Consider the following 18,813-nt stretch of genomic DNA (forward strand, 5'->3'; position numbering starts at 1 on the left):
CACTATTGAACTCAACTTAATAGACAAATCTTTAAGATTGTCTTTTAATTCCTGCCCCCATATATTCTGAGGAAGAAATTGTGCAGATATTTTGTATGTATCATTTATATTTGGACAGTACCAAAGTTAAGCAGGAAATATTTGCTTTATATAGACTATGTGGTATTGCTGGCAATTTGAGACTGTGAGAAAAATCTTGCTACCTCACATCAATGGTTTGGGATCCCCTTTCCGCCTACCTATTTACTAATGCACCATTAATCTGCGGTACAATCACCCAGCTGGCATGATCCTAGGCAGGGGGGTCAATTACGGTACTGCAGTGTTAGAAATGGATCACATTACTCATGCGCCTGTGCCACCAAAAAACTACATTTCCCGGGAGCCCTTGCGAGCGCATGCGCTCTCCGACGCCAGTTGTCAAAGTGCTCTTGGGCGATCGCTCGCTTGCCTGCTATATGCAAAGCGAAAGAAGAATAGGCACAATAACAATAATCGATCGATCTTTAAAAGTGGTCACACTTAAAAAAAAAAAGGTAACTATGACCGATAGACGTGAGTCGGCGCTATTCTTGCTGCATGTAGACGCATCAGTGTGCCCTCCGCAGTCGGCTGCGTTAACATTTAGCGTGGAAAACACCCTAATTAACCCTTTTCGGTTGTGGCTGACCGTAATGTTTCTTTCCGGTTTGTTTGCTAAAGTTCTAGCACTTGTCATACGTAATAACGGGGGTTTGAAGTTCCCTGTAATGCAAGGCTTGACCTTGAGCAGCCGGGCGAGTGGCTTATACTGGGAGGGAATTTAATTTGCTGATTGCAAATCGATCACTGCTTTGTGGACATCTTGTTCTAATCATTTCTGGGATGTATTTACAAAAAAAACCCGTAAGTGCTTATGTTATGTAAACATATCCCAACCTGCCTTGTGCTCTCAGTTCATTGTTCATCTGATAAAGGGCAATACCATGTATTTGTAAAATCATTCCCTTAACTATGTATTGTCTGGGGATACAGACTGCACTACAGGTGATTGTAGTAAAGACAAGCTGGATTGAAAAGGCCAATTGGAAAAAATAAATTCCACTCCGTCTGCTTTTCAGAGTTTATTTTTCAGATGATAAAGTATTTGTTTTTGTCTTCCTTAACCAAACGCACTCCTAATCCTTAGGGATACCACCTTACCCGGGCCAGACTAATTAGAGTAGGGTTAATTATTGTTTGCATTCATAAATACCCATAGAAGTAGAACAGGATAACTTATCTAAATTTTCACGTTTGTAAACTGAGAGAATGGGGGTCAGACCACAAAAAGGGGTTATGTAATAAAAGGTGCAACATTTGCTACTGGCCTTATTACTAATGGTTCCTGCTTGCTTTCTATATATTGCAGTGGCATAAAAATAGAGAAAGCAAGACCCCATGGTTCTGGGGGGCCGGGGGCCCAGGACCATGGAGTCTGCTTCCTCTATAGAAATCCCCCCTCCCAAACCGCTCTTACCAGCTGGCGGGGAATGCAAGGGGTTGGTGGGTGGTGGTGGGGTCAGGTAAGGGGGCCCAACTGCATATACTGTGCAGGGATGCTAGGGGTGGATTAAATGCTGCAACCCCACTCCTCTCCATCATGACACTTTTATGCATAAGCTCAACCCCTTCCACTTTCCTGCTCTGTTTGGTTGCTATGGGTTACTACTACAAATTTAATTTTATATCGGTTTTGTGCATTCCTTCAAGTTGTTTGCTCTAGGTGGGTCGCCGGTACAGTTACCAATTACTGAAAAATAAGTTCACAACAGTTCTTTCATATGAGTTAAAGGTATCCTTCCTTCTAGTTCTAATAGAGTGTATCCTGAACAACTGGGAGTTAATGATCATGTTGAATGCCTTACTGTAATCCTATATAGTGCACTCGTTTGGAAATATACAGTGAATAGCACTTTAAAAGCATCTAAATTGTTTTTAGTTTTACTAGAGATAGAACGCAGTGTTAATGGCAACAATGTCTGTACTGAATATATTTAACATTTTCAGTTAGCACAGCACACTATAACAACTGTAATAAATTGCTACTTTTATTTGCAGTGACAGTGTAGTGTAGGACCTGGTACAACTTTGGTCTTCTTCTAAAAGCACATACAATACACATTAATGGCAATTTTACACAGCAGATAGATAAAGAGATGTTATACAGATACAAAACTGTATTGCATACTCCTTATATGGAATCTTTGAGGAGATAAAATTATGTATCTATCCCTTGAGTAAATGTCCTTTTTTATACAAGAAAGTACTTTATTCTCTTTAGTAGGAGCTAAGTGACATTGCCTAGAGTTACACAATTTAGTATCCATACTAATACTCAAATCCTTCTCTTTTAAGGAGGTCCCCAACACACCACTGTTTAGTGTAGAATTAGCATTAGCATTTCTACTGAGGTGCATAACCATGCATTAATAAACAATCCTTATATGCCAGTTTGCTGCCCATTTCTCTAATTGAGTCAAATTGCTTTTCAACACAGAACTTACAAAACCCATCTTAAAGTCATTAATAAATAGATTAAAAAGAAAAGGGCCAAATACACACTTGTTCTACTCCACTAACTATACCATCCCTCTTTGTAATCTATCATTTAGCCAGTTCTCAGTCCAAGTACATTTATTATGACCCAGGCCAATATTCCTTAATATAATCAGTAACTCTCTGTCAAAAAACCTAAAATCTAAGTAAATCATAACACATCCCCTGCCACTCCAAAATCTACGTACCTGCTTACCTTCTCATATATGGCAATATGATTAGTTTGGCATAATATATTGCATATAAAATCATTCTGGCACAAACTCATAGGGCAGATTCATCAAAGTACGAGTTCAAATCCCGAAATGGGTAAAATTCGGATTAGATACGATAATTTCTGATGATCAGAAATGTCACGAATATGCTTACGAAAAAATCGTAATAGTCACAATAATATCGTATTGGCAATCCGAAAGGCACGAAATTTTCGTGTCCGAACGATTGTAAACGGCGGGAAAACCTTTCTGACGTTGATCCTTCTGTGCATGATTTTGGAAGCCTTCCATGGGACTCAATGGTACGATAACAAAGCTTTAATGAATCCGAAACTTTTGTACTTGTGCGTCAAATGCGATTTTGTTGCGCAAATTGTCGCAAGGTACGAAAAGGTCATGCTTTTTTTTGTATTCGGATTCAGTCATACTTTAATGAATGTGCCCCACAGTATGGTGATTAGAAATGTATTCCAGTAGCATGATTTTTTTTATTGTCAGTACATTTAGTAAAATTACATCATGAGTAAAACAAAGTCAGATTTCATTTAAGATGACTGTTTCATACTGGAGCCAATTTGTTTGGTGGGGGCCCTAGCGTATTGCTCAGTGTGGTTCCAAATCTGAAGCTCTATCCTTGCATGTTGCAGTCTTGTACTGCAGTAAATATATATATAAAGGCTCTTCTTATACTTCTGCAGCCTCAGAGCACAGAGTTCCTGCCGGCTCTTTTTCATTAACAGCTCAGCAGCAGAAAAGTACTTACTCCCAGATCCATAGAATCAGCATGCATGCACAAAAACCAGAAGCTGCCTACCCAAGGCCTGCCAGATGCACACAATAACTTGTCTGTTTCCTTAAATGTGTTACCGGTTATCCATTGTGATAATTGTTTATGAACAAAGCAGTTACAGATCCACAGAAAAATAATATTCTACTGAGGGTTTATTTATGGTGCCATAAAATACAGCAGACCTTATGCCTACTTATTGCCTTAGTGATTGTAATTATATACTTTTTACCCCTGAAAAACTTCACCAGCCCGGGGTAGCTGCAAGCCAGCGATGCTCTTCCTTCTTCTTTCTTCACGCCACATATGCAGTAGAGTGAAATGCCAAACCTTAACAAAAAGGCTGGCTTTGTCACTCTATTGCGCATGTGCGGGCCCTGGGATTAAAAAAATAGAAAAGGAAGAGGATCGCTGGCTCGCAGCTACCCCGGGCTGGGGCGGTTTTCTCCTTACAGGAGCACCAGCTGGGGTAAAAGGTAAGCCATTACAATCATTGGAGGGTAACATTTGGCACCCCCCAGTGATTTTTACCTTTCCTTTACCACACAAAAACAGTGTTTTGCTATATAAAAGAAAAAGTAATTCTAAGCAATTGTAACTGTTATTTGTAACTGATATTGATTGATTCAACACCACTATAAAACAATGTGATGCTAGTTAAGTACATATAAATAGACACATTGGTGGTCAGTGGTGATTTAAGATTAAAAAAAAAACAACTCACTGATCTACTCTGTAATAATGGGATCTGGGGTCAATGCACATTTGTCAACGCGAGGCTGAAGCTAGCAAAGGTGGCAGCCAGTGTGCGCTAGTACTGCTAGCATTTCACTGTTGCTATTTTTTGTTACATTTGTTCCCCTTTACAAGTAGTATTTGTTTGACTGTTGATATTCCTTGCTCCTCTGACTCCTTAAACGATATAGCAGGGGCCAGCTGATTGACAGACCTGACTTCTGCTACATCAGGAGTCAGTCCCAGAGAACAGAAAGGCATAAACAAATATTGCTTTCAATTATATTTATAAATGACTTTAAAAAACATTGACCTTTTTAATGAATATGCATTGGAAAGTTGTTTAGTATTCCATTATTGTTCACTGCACAAAACAGGGTGGACCCCATTTTAGATTCAGTGAGGTAATTTACTAACACTGGGCAAATTGTCACTTATTTATCTTGAGGATTATTATTATTATTAACATTTATTTATAAAGCCCTTCGGACTGCATGTCTGCAAAATTAAATATTAAATAAGTTTAGTTTGCGGGGATATCACCTTTAATGTTTCAGTAATTCTGTTGGTTCTGTCGGTATAAAATGACAAAATACAAATTGTTTACTTTAGTCAGAAAATTAGTTGCCATAAAGTCTAGGCTCAACACCACATGGCATGAAAAATCCACATACTAAACAAATTTATCTGGCTGATTATCATCTAGATATTGATTGGGGAAGCCCTTCGGACTGCATATCTGCAAAATTAAATATTAAATAAGTTTAGTTTGCGGGGATATCACCTTTAATGTTTCAGTAATTCTGTTGGTTCTGTCGGTATAAAATGACAAAATACAAATTGTTTACTTTAGTCAGAAAATTAGTTGCCATAAAGTCTAGGCTCAACACCACATGGCATGAAAAATCCACATACTAAACAAATTTATATATTAATATCTCATCAAATATGGATATATCCTCTCATTTTATTGTATTGTATTGTAAAACAGAACAAGGACTGTAAGATCTAACTTTAACTTTATGTTTACCAGGATTTTTTTTATATTACAGATAGTGAGTAAGTTACACTTTCTACGCTTGTTGCTTTGTTGATTTTTTTAACTTGGCAGTGGTGTAGGTACTTTTCAATAGGTGTGAATAATGAAAAAAAAGTTTCATATTTATTAAATATTAACTAAGATTTTTATGGGTCTTGTGAAACTTAAAATAAATCAGCCATCCCTAGCAGTATTGCTCCATCCAAACGTTGAATTGTATAACTCTGAGCAAGTGTTAACATATTATCAATTGTTGCAGCAACATCAAGGATGGACTCTTAAAATAATAGTTCATAAAACTTTGCCCCACTCATGAAACCCAAGAGAATTGGTGAAAATTCTGCTTGCTTTGTTTATACCTGTCATCCTCCAGTTGTTGTTGTACTGCAACTTCCACAAGCTTGTCAATGAGATTCTGGGAATTGTAGTGTTTTTATAGGCCAATAACTTGACCATATTCATAATGAAATTATGACATGCATCTATTTTCATATCTAGTAATCAATGGAAAGTTCATATCCTATTTATAACTAAGATGTAGCCATACTGCCAAATCAATGGAAATAGTAGTCTATTTATAAATAGAAGTACTTTTACAAGTGTTTTCCATTAGACAGGGAAAATTTGGGTTTAATTTATTGCATACACAGATTTTTCCCCCCACATATACAATTATTTATGTGTGGGAGCTACTGCACTGTTTGGCTCCATGGTGTCATGTTCTAGAGACTTCAATGGAATAGAACTGTCTTTTTTTTTTATCTTGTCAGTGGATTAAAGCAGTAACACTTTCACCTAGGACATCAGATACCGGTGATGGCACTTCTGCAGTAGTTAGAAAATGGAATCTCTTGTGTCAGTATTACTTTAAAGGACACGGAAAGGGTAATACATGGTCCCCATACCTGTCCCCACCAAGTGTATTAAATGACTAAAGCTGGCCATACACGCACCGATACTATCGTACGAAACCTCGTTTCGTACGATATTCGGTGCGTGTATGGCATGTCGGCGAGTCGACCAATATCGCAGGAAGCTGCTATCGGACGACTCGCCGATCGGCCAGGTTAGAAAATTTTGATCGGGCGCCATAGAAGGCGCCTGACCAAAATCTGCCGTCAGGACTGAATCGGCAGAAGGAGGTAAAAATCTTATTGTTTCTACCTCCTTATCTGCTGTTTCAGCCCTGTGTGTGGCGGATCTGACGAAACATCGTCAGATCGCCACGTGTATGGCCAGCTTAACTCTTTTCTCTTGACCAGTGCTCTGGGAAGTTTCTTACCTATTAGGGTGAAGACACACAGAGCTACTAGTAGCAGCTGCTTGTCGTGGCTACTAAAAAAAGACAATGCTGATCATTTACTGAGAACTGTCTCTATATACGTTTTAGCAAAGGCAATTCTGAGTATAGTCTATGGCAGGGTATTTTCTGGTGTTTATTAGCCTTGAAAAAGTAGCTGCAACTAGTAGCCCAGTGTGTTTTCACCCTTAAGCATTTCAGTCAGCAGCCACTCTTATTCATTATTATTTATAACATGCAGCAATGCCTGTGGGAAGCAATCCATGGAGGGAGGTGGTGGCATTTTGACAGCTATTGTATGACAAATACTGATTTGTTGTATTTATCTTTGTTTAGAAAATGCTGTATCATTTTCCCAAATATTGTATTACCATATAATGCAGGCCATAGAAAAAATACATGGTATTGTTACTCTTCTTCTTTGGGAAGCAATCTCTTGGGGGTAGTGGTGATATTTTGACTGTCACTGCATGACAAAGCCTGATTTGTTGTGTTTACCTTTATTTAGCAAATGTATAATTATATTAATATTACCATGTAATACAGGCCTCACATATTGATATTAATTTATTATTCTTCTTTAGTTTTTATGATTTAAAGGGGAACTCTTGTGACTTTATCTGACTTAAGGTGGATATATTAGAAAAGGAGGGTAGGAGTAAGTTGGTAGTCACTTTTTTTTTTAATTGATCCAGTGGGCGTCGCTTGCAGCTGGGAGAGTCTAATCATTTGTGAAGGGGGCTGGTATTAATAACATCGACCGTCAGGAAGTTGCTGTGCTACAACTTTTAGCATCCCCTCAAGGCCACCAGCTGCTCGGACACCCACCTGGGCTACTGCTGGTCCCACTGACAGGGCAGCAGCGGCTTGTAACCTTGCTGAAGGACGCAGCAGTATTTATTGACGTATGCAAATACCGTGGGGATGGGCGGGGCGTGCAGATAACAGGAACCAGAATCAGGCTGAAAGAGCAGCCTCGCAGCTCAGAGTTCCGGTACGGGAGCAAAGAGACGTGGCGGAGGCGCAGTGCGATATGCCCCGCCGCTAAGCGAGTCTCACATTTATACCGGGAAGGGCACAAGAGCCTTGAGTAGAGGGGGGTACCTGCTGAGGCGCGCTGGGTTATGCTTCTAGCCCCCCCCCAGCCGGTGCGTATTGGCTGACATGCTCCTTGGGGGTGTAGTAGCACTTTGCATTGCAGTCGGGTTTTGGTAGGCAGCCCGTCAGGTGACCGTGACAATCATAACCCACATCTGGCCTTCTCCTGTTTCAGTGGTGCAAACCATGCAGGATGATTTACTGATGGACAAAAGCAAAGCTCAGCAGCGACAGCAGCCTCAGCAGCCTCCATCCTCCCAGACTCAGCAACAGCAAAAAGAAGCAGCCTCTGTAGCGGAGCCCCCCAGCAGCAGAGAGAGCAGCCCCCCCACGCACAAGGATAAGATGCAGATGGAGTCCCCCTTACTGCCTGGCCTGAGCTTTCAACATGAGCCCCCCACCACCCCCTCTCTGTCCCCATCTTTTGGCAGCACCTGGTCTACTGGAGGCAGTAACAGCGCCGTTGATGACAGCTTCTTCCCAGGGATTACACCAGTGAATGGGACCATGCTGTTCCAGAACTTCCCCCATCATCATCATGTTAACCCAGTGTTTGGGGGAACCTTCTCTCCCCAGATGGGCTTGGCTCATCAAACACAGCAGCAGCAGAGGCGATCCCCTGCCAGCCCTAACAACCACACAGCATACACCCAGCGCAATGCCTACAGCCATCAGCCCATCCTGACCAACAAGCCCTCATCTTCCCCCAATTCCTCCTCTCCTTCCCCGTCCAACTGGAATAACCAGCAAAATGCTGCCTGGAATACCCCTTCTAACCCGTGGGGGGCAATGCAACCTGGAAGGGACCCACGCAGGGCTGTAGGGGTTGGAGTTGGAGTGGGTGTTGGGGTCCCCTCTCCACTCAACCCCATCTCCCCACTGAAAAAAACTTTCTCCAGCAATGTGATCGCACCCCCTAAATTTTCAAGAGCATCCCCTTTAACTCCTAAGTCCTGGGTGGAAGACAACGCTTTCAGGACAGATAATGGCAATACCCTATTGCCCCTACAGGTAATAGAACGCCTGACACTTGTATGTGTGTGTTGTGGTTGTTTTGCTAACTGGTGAGCTGTCAAGTGCTGAAAAAATTAAAAGGGTCACCATTATAATGGTAACGTTAATCGCCTCCCCCCACCAAATTAGTCATATAGCATTACTTTTGCATTGCCAATAACCTTTTGACAATTAATTTTAGTGGCTGCACAGAGGTTATTTGTTCTCGTTCACTTGGGCTGTACTATTTAGGCATCTGGCAATAAACTGCATGGTTTGCGCAGAAGAAGCAGATGTCTTATTTAGTGGATCCCAGTTTATCTTCCGCAAGCCTATGTAGCCCATGGAGAACTTCCCTATTTAACCTGTGTTTACAGTAGGGGTTTTCACATCTGTTGCAAAGGTGATTTCCAAAACATCCTGTAGGTAAATTCTTCAGGGACTTGATGTGAGTAGGTGCAAACTTTGCCTTTTTCAGTACAGTTGTGGGATCCATTATCTGAAAACCCATTATCCAGAAAGCTCCAAATTACAGGATGGGTAGCTCCAATTGACACCCTTTTAATTAAATCACTTTTTTAAAAATGATTTCCTTTCTCTCTGTAATAATAAAACAGTCCCTTGTACTTGATCTCAACTAAGATATAATTAATCCTTACTGGAGGCAAAACAATCCTATTGGGCTTAATTAATGTGTAATTTTTTTTATAGACTTAAGGTATGGAAATCCAAATTACAGAAAGATGCCTTATTTGGAAAACTCCGAGTCCCGAGCAGGTATAATAATAATGAAAACATATACAGGTATGGTCCCATACCTGTATATGTTATCATTATTATTATTACTAACAGGTATTTAGATGGTGCTAACATATTCTGCAGGGCTGTACATTAAGAGGGTGTATACACTAGCAATACAAGTTACATACAAATGCTCAATAGAGCTTACAATCTAAAAGGGGATGTGAGACATAAGGTGCTGGCTGATAGAACATAATGACGTTGCAGGATTAGGGTTTTGGCTCTCGGAGATGTGCTTTTAAGCATTCTAGCTTTTACCAATAAATGAATAGACAAAAACATTTTCCCCATGTAAACCAAGTTGTATATTTTGTTTAACTTTGCTATTATGTAGGATGTTTTTAAGTAACACAGTATGCTTAAAAAAGAACAAGATAAATATTTTAAATTCAGATTGAAATAATGTACTATTCTTAAGCACATTCTTGTAATTTTGCAATTTCTGTATGAAAATCTGAATGCATGCTGTAATATATATTTGTGGAGAATACATTAAAGCTGAATTAATTATATATATATATATATATCACTATTGTGCTGACTGTATATATGCATGTGTATATATATGAAGTGTGTATAGGGTCTGTTATCCAGAAACCAATTATCCAGAAAACTTCAAATTACGGGAAGGCCATCTTCCAAAGATTCTATGTTAATCAAATAATTTCCATTTTTAAAAATGATTTATTTTTTCTCTATTACAATAAAACAGTACCTTGTACTTTACAGCTAAGATATAATTATTCCTTATTGGAGTCAAACTAATCCTATTGGGTTCATTTATTGTTAAAATGTTTTTGTTCAGTTTTTAAGAACAATTAAGGTATGGTGATCCAAATTACGGAAAAATTTCTTATTTGGAAGACCCAGGTCTTGAGCATTCTGGATAACAGGTCCCATGCCTGTATATATTTATCTGGTACAGGTATAGGACCCATTATCCAGAATGCTCGGGACCAAGGGTATTCCGGATAAGGGGTCTTTCCGTAATTTGGATCTCAACACCTTAAGTCTACTAAAAAATCAATAAAACATTAATTAAACCCAATAGGATTGTTTTGCATCCAATAAGGATTAATTATATCTTAGTTGGGATCAAGTACAAGGTACCGTTTTATTTCTACATGGAAAAAGGAAATCAGTTTTAGAATTCTGAATTATTTGATTATAATGGAGTCTATGGGAGACGGGCTTTCCGTAATTCGGAGCTTTCTGGATAATGGGTTTCCGGATAAGGGGTCCGATACCTGTATTCTAATAATGTTTTCTAGATACAGATGTGTGTGATTGCACATTTATTTTCTTACTGTAATTATTCATTTACTGGCCCTGTTTAATAATAATAAGCACTTTAAGAGATGGATCTAATGTCGGCACTTGATGCATCTACCAAAATTTATTTTATGAATCAGTGGATTTGGTCAATCCAAGTTGATAGTCAAAATATATATTTTACTGTGCAGAGGATTCTTTCTAAAAATCCCCAGTTTTGAATGCAGTCGGCTAACAGCTGTTAAAATACAGTGCTAGAAGCAGGTATGACTCCTAACAGGCTTCTCTTCTGAAATTGTAGAACGGTTCCTTCAACCCTTTATTTACACAACTGCTCAATCAGTCATGGAAACCTAGAATTCTGTAGGTCAGTCACAGGGAGTATCTGGAAAGGGATGGAAATATAGGATTTGCCACCCTCAGGTGTGTGCTTGTGTTTATTTTTTTTTATTTTACCATGCACCGTGTAAAAGTAGGAATTATTTGACTTAAGGGTGGAGCTTGGTGGTCCAAGTGTTGTATTTAGTTTTATAAATTAGCCTTAGTCACTATGTATTAGACATGAACCCCGGTTTAGCTATTGGTGGTTTTTTTTTTTAGAAATTTGTTGAAGGGATAAAGAAAATTATCTGACCATGTATTTCATTTTTCCCCTTATATCCATGCAGAATTCTATTTTTATTTTTGATACAGAGTTATGTTATAAGCATGTTACAGTACAGGTATGGAACCTGTTATTTAGAAAGCTCTTAATTACATGAAGGCCATCTCCTATAGACTCCATTTTAATCAAATAGTTCAAATTTAAAAAAAATGATTTCCTTTTTTCTGTAATAATAAAACTGTACTTTCTACTTGATCATAATTAAGATACGATTAATCCTTACTGGGACAAAACATTCCTTTTGGGTTTATTTAATGTTTAAATAATTTTTTAGTAGCAAGATAGCAGATCCCAGTAAATATCAGAATAGCAGTCAATAGTAAGAAATCCTAGTCCGGCTTGGGACTCCTCCAGTTACATGGGAGTAGGAGAAACAATAGGTTACCTGAAACAGTTCGGATGTGGAGCGCTGGCTCCTGAAAGCTGAGACTCGGGGACAATGGATGAAGATGGCTGGCTACACATCAATATTGCAACTAAAAAATTAATACATTTGTTGGTTCAAGAAGAAAATTTTAAATGGTAGAGTGAATTATGTAAACAGTGTAATGTAGAAATAAAAAGTATACGATAAAAATCATGACCGTATCCCTTTAAGGTACAGGATCCAAGTTATGGAAAGACCCCTTATCAGGAAAACCCCAGGTCCTGAACATACTGGATAACAGATCCCATACCTGTACCATGTAAGGACCATTGTACCACAATGATGTTCTGTTGGTCTTTGTGGCTTTGATATAATTTTTCCATATGGTAGGATTTCTCAGTTGATTACTGGACAACCAAAGCATAAGATTAAACTAAATAAAATCTGAAGACTAGTATCTGTTAAATGAACACACCGCTCACTAGATCATTCCATTCCAAGTTGCTTACTTCCACATAGCTCTTTATTCTGTAATTCTAGCTATACATTAAATTTCATGCACCTTGATCTGGTGAAGGTGCCACTCATCTTAATTTGAGTATATATACATATACAGGTATTGGATCTATTATCTGAAATGCTTGGCACCTGGGGTTTTCTGTATAAGGGGTCTTTCCTGAATTTGGATCACTCTATCTCAAGTCTGCTAAAAATAATTTAAGTATCAAATAGACCCGATAGGATTGTTTTGCTGCTAATATGGAGTCATTTTGCTTAGCTCCCATCAAGTACAAGGTACTATTGTATTACTACAGAGAAAACGGAATTAAAATTATTTGCTTAATAGACTCTTTTATGTGAGTTGACATTCCTTGTACAGTATATCTTTTTATGTATTCATCACATATCATTAGAAATTAATATGTGAATATGGCCCCTTATTTTATACATCAAATATATACATAGTTTTTGAGTGTAAGCTGTCTTTGACACTTGTTTTCAGTATAGTATTGGAAGTTGGTTCCATCATTTCTTTCTGTTACGTGTCTAGTTCTATTTAAGAAATAATATATTTACACTTTTAACAGCATAAATTATGCTTTTTTTGTTACATAGACTAATTTATCAGGGAAACTGGGATATTTTCAGAGAAATATTTTATTCCTTTTATAGAGAACCCATTGCTATACAATAACCTTAGGATGGGGTATAACAAGGAAGAGAGCATGTTTAGCTGGATTTATGGTAGGGAATAAAAGGCACTTTGAGCTAAAGTCTTTGAGCACCAGAAAGGGCCCCTTGTGGGGACGATTATTTAATTACTTTAATAACTGGAGGACCACAACGTTGGCATCTGTTTGTTATCCTACAGTAGATGAGGGCTCCTGCAGTCTGTCATTGGCAAGGCAAGGCCCTCCTCTTTTATAATTCTGGCCCTGAGGTCACCATGTCGTATAAGGTAAGCTGTGCAGGAACCTATGGGTTAGGATTGGCTTTGATATTTGGCTGGATCTTCTTTGTTGGACATATTATTCGGACAAATTAAAAAATGTTAGATTAAAAAAAAAAAAAAAATGTTCTTGTCTTTTCTAAATGTATCAACTTCTGTATATTTTATTATTTTTAATAACCGATCAGTGCACAGCTGATTCCACTGTGGGGTTTCCTATCCTCATCTTGGTACGTTTAACCTTGTAATGAAATCTCTTTTGGTAGGTCCAAACATTTGGATAAACAAAGCAATATTTGCTGCTTCACTTGCTGCTTTAATTTGAAATTAATATCTGAACACACATTTCCATTTTACCACAGGACTATCTTTAGCTCCTGGAGAAGTGAAAGCATATAATTAGATGTGTATGAGCTCACTTGTTTTAGTGTTATTCCTTGAGTACAAGCTAGATAATTGAAGTCAGCTAAAGACATTGGTGGTAAATTGGACTTTTGTTAATTAAAGCATAATCTAGTTGTGAACTGTTTAGATTGAAGGATCTACTTTGTTGACTCTCTTTTCTTATTAACATCCTCCTCCCCTTTGTTGTCCAACATTTGCCCAGCCCCCTCATTTCCAAGAGCAATGTCATCAATGACCTTACTATTTTTCCAGAAATATTTAGACATTAAATATATTTTGACCTTAAGTGGCCTTCAGAATCAGTTTCTAAGAATGTGTAGGAGAGCAAATATGAATTTGGACCATGACTTAAACAGCTGTCTTATGGACATAGGAGTTTTAGTTAGATCTTGTCTGGCCTCTGTCATTGAGCTCCTTGGAACCATCTCCATCTTCTCTCTGTTGCTAAGGGTTGAAATCCAAGCATTTACCTTATTTTACCTTTTATTTTTCTAACTAGAAATATTTAGAGGCTATGGTGCCTATGGCTTAAATCTCAAATGGCTTCTTATTATAGATAACGGGAAGGGTGGTTCTTATAAAAAAAACATCACGTGTATCAAACAAACATGTATCACATGAAAACTTTTTTTGATTTTTCTGAGGATATCAGCTCAACTGTTGACTGTGGTGGGCAATGGTAAAAGTAGCAGTAAATAAATATATCAACAAGAATTGAGAAATGAGAAGAGTCAAGGTTTATTTTGACCAATGTTTTAGTTCAACACAGGAACTTTCTAAGCCACTGATGATTGTGTGCAAATTCCTGTTTAGTGTCATCATTGGGACTTGTTATATACTTGTATCATTTATCTGGGTAGAGAGCGTTTGGAGTTGAGGACCTATATACAGCTATACCAGGAAACAATATACATCCTGTAATGGTGCAGATATCTTATTATGTAGTATCCAGCCCACACACGCTGTTATGGTACTTCAGGTACCAGGCTTTATTGATGATTTCTCTAATGGTGGATGAGATGAAGGATAGCTTTCATTTCTGTAGTCTCTTAGATGTGACCTTCTAAGCTGTACATTGTACAATGGGGTTGATTTACCTGCAACATTCTTATGATCTTTTAACTTATGGTAATTTCTCTCTTGGAATAAAATTATCTCCGATTCATGCAATTATAGAAATAAGTTGACAATTTCCCCAAGATTTCATGGAAAAATACAAAATAGTGAAGACATGAGAGCATTTACAAGTTAAGCTCATTTATTTTACTGCACATTTGCAGCCATCATGTGATTTAGAAGTTGTTAGTTTCTACGTTTGAACCTGTTAGCTTCTGCAAAGGTTATTTTAGGTCACATTGGACTGCAATCACTTTCCTGTTATATTGCTGAATAAGAATTAATTATGACTTTAAACCCAAAATAGACTTTCTTAAAGGAGAAGTAAAGTCAGTTTGGCATTTTACTGGCAATAGATTCGCCACATTAGTGCCACTTAGAACAATATATTTGTTCTGCAGAAACCATTAACATACCTGAGCAAACCACTTTAGAAGCTTTCTCCCTTTGCTGAAGATAGCAGCTGCCATTTTTAGGCAGCTTCCTGCCTGCAGCTCTAGCTGTTATAGCTGAGATCACACATTCCTTAGGGAGGGAGTTTTAAGCATTCTGGTGGGAGGGGGGGGGCAGGAGAAGGGAGAGAGGAGCAGGCTGTGCAGACTCTGGCCCCATGAATAGAGGATGTTTTTGAGAGAGGAAGTCAGACACTGGAACATCATGTTTACAAAAATAGAGAAATCCTGTGTTTCTTTTGATAGAGGACTTGTGCAGCATTACTGTAAGTGTTTATGGCTATATTTACATAGACCTTTATGATAAAGCTTACTTAGTTTTTACCTTCTCCTTTAAGAAGAATGAAGTGTGTGAAAATTGCACTACCCATAGCATACCACATTGCAAGTAAGTCCTTGCAGTTCTTGCTTTGTGTTTTCTCCTTCTTACTCCTCACCTATCAGTGCTTAGTGATGGTCACATACGTCACAATTAACTGACTCTGGTAGAACACAGTGTGAGGTTTTTTTTGTGATTTTCAATAACAAAAGTTTAGTGGGCAAGAAGGAAGGGAAAGAGAGTGAGGAAGGAGTGCAGAAAGGGGAGTAAGAAGTCCCTTTAGGTAATAACTGTTGCAGGAGAGTCTATCCAGGATTGCCATAGTGTTTCAAATTTTTGAGGACAAAATTTGTACAGGTCAAGCTGTGAATTCACCAGTTTTATCCATCTGGGAAACGTTGGAGGTGAGGGTCCCATCCAGTGAGTTTATGAGGAATTTAGAAGCAACCTTAGAGTTTCATGACTGTATAAAATCACTTGCCATTGTTCTTTTATTTTGTCATAAACCTTCTTGAGGAGTTTCATTATCCTTTATTATTTTTCACTAGGTAACATTATTCTCTATATAGTTTTCATTATCCATTGGTTTGCAGTTGTGAGATTGCTAGTTTGATTCCAGCGTGGTAACTATCTCCAAGGAGTTTGTATGTTCTCATGGTCCTCGTGGGTTTCCCCAGGTACACCACACTTCCAAATTTCTACTTTTTGGTGCAACTTTGTGTATCTCATAGTTTAATAGGAACATTTATTGCCTTCTGATAACATTGGCCATAGTATGTGTGAATGTGATTGGACCTTAGACTTTAAGCTGCACTAGGGCAGGGTCTGATATCCATGATGAATAATCTCTGTAGAATATGTTGGCACTTACGAATAATAACAATACATTTATTGGCACTATATACATTTTTGTTTATCTTGAACATTTGCCATGCTCTTATTCATTTTAATCAAGAGCTGCATAGAATGAGGACATTGCAATTGTTCACTTGTAGACTGAAGGGTATTTTGTTCCATCTAGTGTTGAGTACTTTGTATAGTATGACCTATTGCATTATATATAATATAAACATAGGGTGTTAACCCTCCTGCTGCATGTCCATTTGTAGACACTCTTGCATGATAATGGCAATGCACAGTTGGGCTTGCACGTAAAATTGTATTTTATCACTAAAAGACTTTACGTTGGCAACAGATTCACAGATTTAGTTGTACAGTTTGACTGATTTCAGTCAGGGGCAGTAGGGTGTCATTTCAACTGAGCATCCTGCAGTGCAATCTGGGGCTTACAGACAAAAAAAAAATGACCCGTCTATTGGGTCCTTGGGCCAACTGGAGAGGTATCTAATCATATTGGACTCTTAAATATAAGACGAACATTAGACAGGCGCAAAACATTTTTAAAATGCTAAAAAAATATTAATGTGCTTTTGGTTATGTGTAAAAGAATAAACACGTCAAGGAAAATAAACCTGCACATGCTTACATCATTTGTGTGGGGGCTAAAATCTATTTAAGTTGTACATGGGATGTTTTCATGGCCAGGGAGCCATTTTGACGTTTTTCCTGTCCATTTTCCTGAAATGGCTACCCTGTTACATGAGAACGCTTCCCTTATGTTATTCTCCAGTTATCTTTAAATGAAAAGCTGGGAAGCCTCATAATAAAACTTACACTTGCTGCCAGGCAGTGGTTAGAATAAAAGGCTGGAAGGTGAATAGAGAGGGCCTGAACAGAAACATTTGTGTTAAAAATATTGGTCAGTTCAGTGACTGACAAACAGTTTGTAGCAACCAAAGAGCAGGAGAAATTATAGGGTGGAATGTCACACCATTGAAAAGCAAATTAATTAATACATGAATAAATAATGCTAAGTAGTTTAGGCCAACCCAGACATAATAAAGAAAATTAGGTGAACTTTCCCCTTTGCGTGAATAAGATGTCTACAAATCTTTGAATTTAAATATTATTATAGCGTTGTTTATTAATTTCCTGGCACATTATTCACATCAGTCCCTGACCCACAAGAGCTTACAATTTAAGGTCCATATCACATTTACCTACACTTTGGGCAATTTAGTCAGAAGCCAGTTAACCTGCCTGGATGTTTAAGTTTGGTAAGCAGACACCATGAGAACATATAGACTCCTTGCAGGTAGTGCCCTAACTGGGATTAATTTCAGGACCCTGGCGCTGCAAGGCAGATGTGCTATCCCGCTGAGCCACCATATATTGCCAATATTTTTATTTTTTTAGGAATTGTCTTCTCATTTAACTTGCTTTACACTTTTCACATTTTTTATTTCTGCTTCACTTAGGGCTCTGGCACACGGGAAGATTAGTCGCCCGCGACAAATCTCCCTGTTCGCGGGCGACTAATCTCCCCAAATTGTCGCCGGTGGGATGGCAAACACTGTGCAGGCGATTTGTGAACAGGGAGATTTGTTGCGGGTGACTGCGGGTGTGCCAGAGCCCTTAAAGTGGAATTGTAACTATTCATAAAATCCACTTAAGTGTAGTTTGTTTAATGAACCTATTTCACATATATTATATGTTTATTAGTTCCTCAACCTTTTTATTTTTTCCTTGCTACAACCAACACACTAATGCTTTGAGTCACTGCCAAATTTCACCTGCTATAATTGGAGGAAGGAATAGAGGGTGTGTTATTAAAATAGGAGAGAATAATTCCTTTCTAGGCCTAACCTAGAGGTCCGGGCGATTTACAGGTTGTATAAGGGTTTGGGCTTGTCGGGAGTAGGTGGGGTTTAGGAGGATTGTGGGCGGGTAGTGGTCAGGGCAGATTAGGGGCATAATTGATTGGGTGACCAGTAGCTAGTAATTCTGGCTCCCTAGATTGAGGTCACTGCTAACTAAATAGTATGGGGCTCCATTATGACTGATGGCTGTTTTGTCAGGCTCCTACCAACAATAATTGTGGGGCCCTTTATACCAGTTTTGCTTAGCACTGTTGATTAACCATATGACAGGTAACCTGGAAGAGAGCGAAAAAAGGGCATAACTGCTGGCACTCACTAGTTGCAGGGTTAAAGAACCAGTAACACTAGAAAAAAAAATTCTTCCCCCTCCAATAACACTTCTATTTTGGACAAAGTTAATTATTATTATTGTGTTGCTCATAAATACCTAGTTATAAATTCCTCTTCTGGTTGTATGTGCAATAGGGTGACATGCATTCTAACAGCTCTTATGGCCGCGCTCC

The 18,813-nt window shown here is 38.5% G+C and overlaps 1 protein-coding gene across 6 annotated transcripts in view; it reads left to right on the forward strand.

Moving 5' to 3' along the window:
* Positions 1 to 395: 395 nt before the first annotated feature.
* cpeb3 (cytoplasmic polyadenylation element binding protein 3) overlaps positions 396 to 18,813 on the forward strand; it is a 70,221-nt gene continuing 51,803 nt past the window's right edge. For 2 of the 6 annotated variants that reach the window (XM_031905062.1, XM_031905064.1), the window contains exon 1: positions 8,684 to 8,762. Coding sequence is in view for 4 of the 6 variants with exons in the window: in XM_031905060.1 (XP_031760920.1) it covers positions 7,938 to 8,762 (825 nt within the window). In the remaining 2 variants the exon portion in view is untranslated. 6 annotated transcript variants of the gene reach the window in all.

The sequence above is a fragment of the Xenopus tropicalis genome, chromosome 7 (genome assembly GCF_000004195.4).
Source record: "Xenopus tropicalis strain Nigerian chromosome 7, UCB_Xtro_10.0, whole genome shotgun sequence".
Lineage (NCBI taxonomy): Eukaryota > Metazoa > Chordata > Amphibia > Anura > Pipidae > Xenopus > Xenopus tropicalis.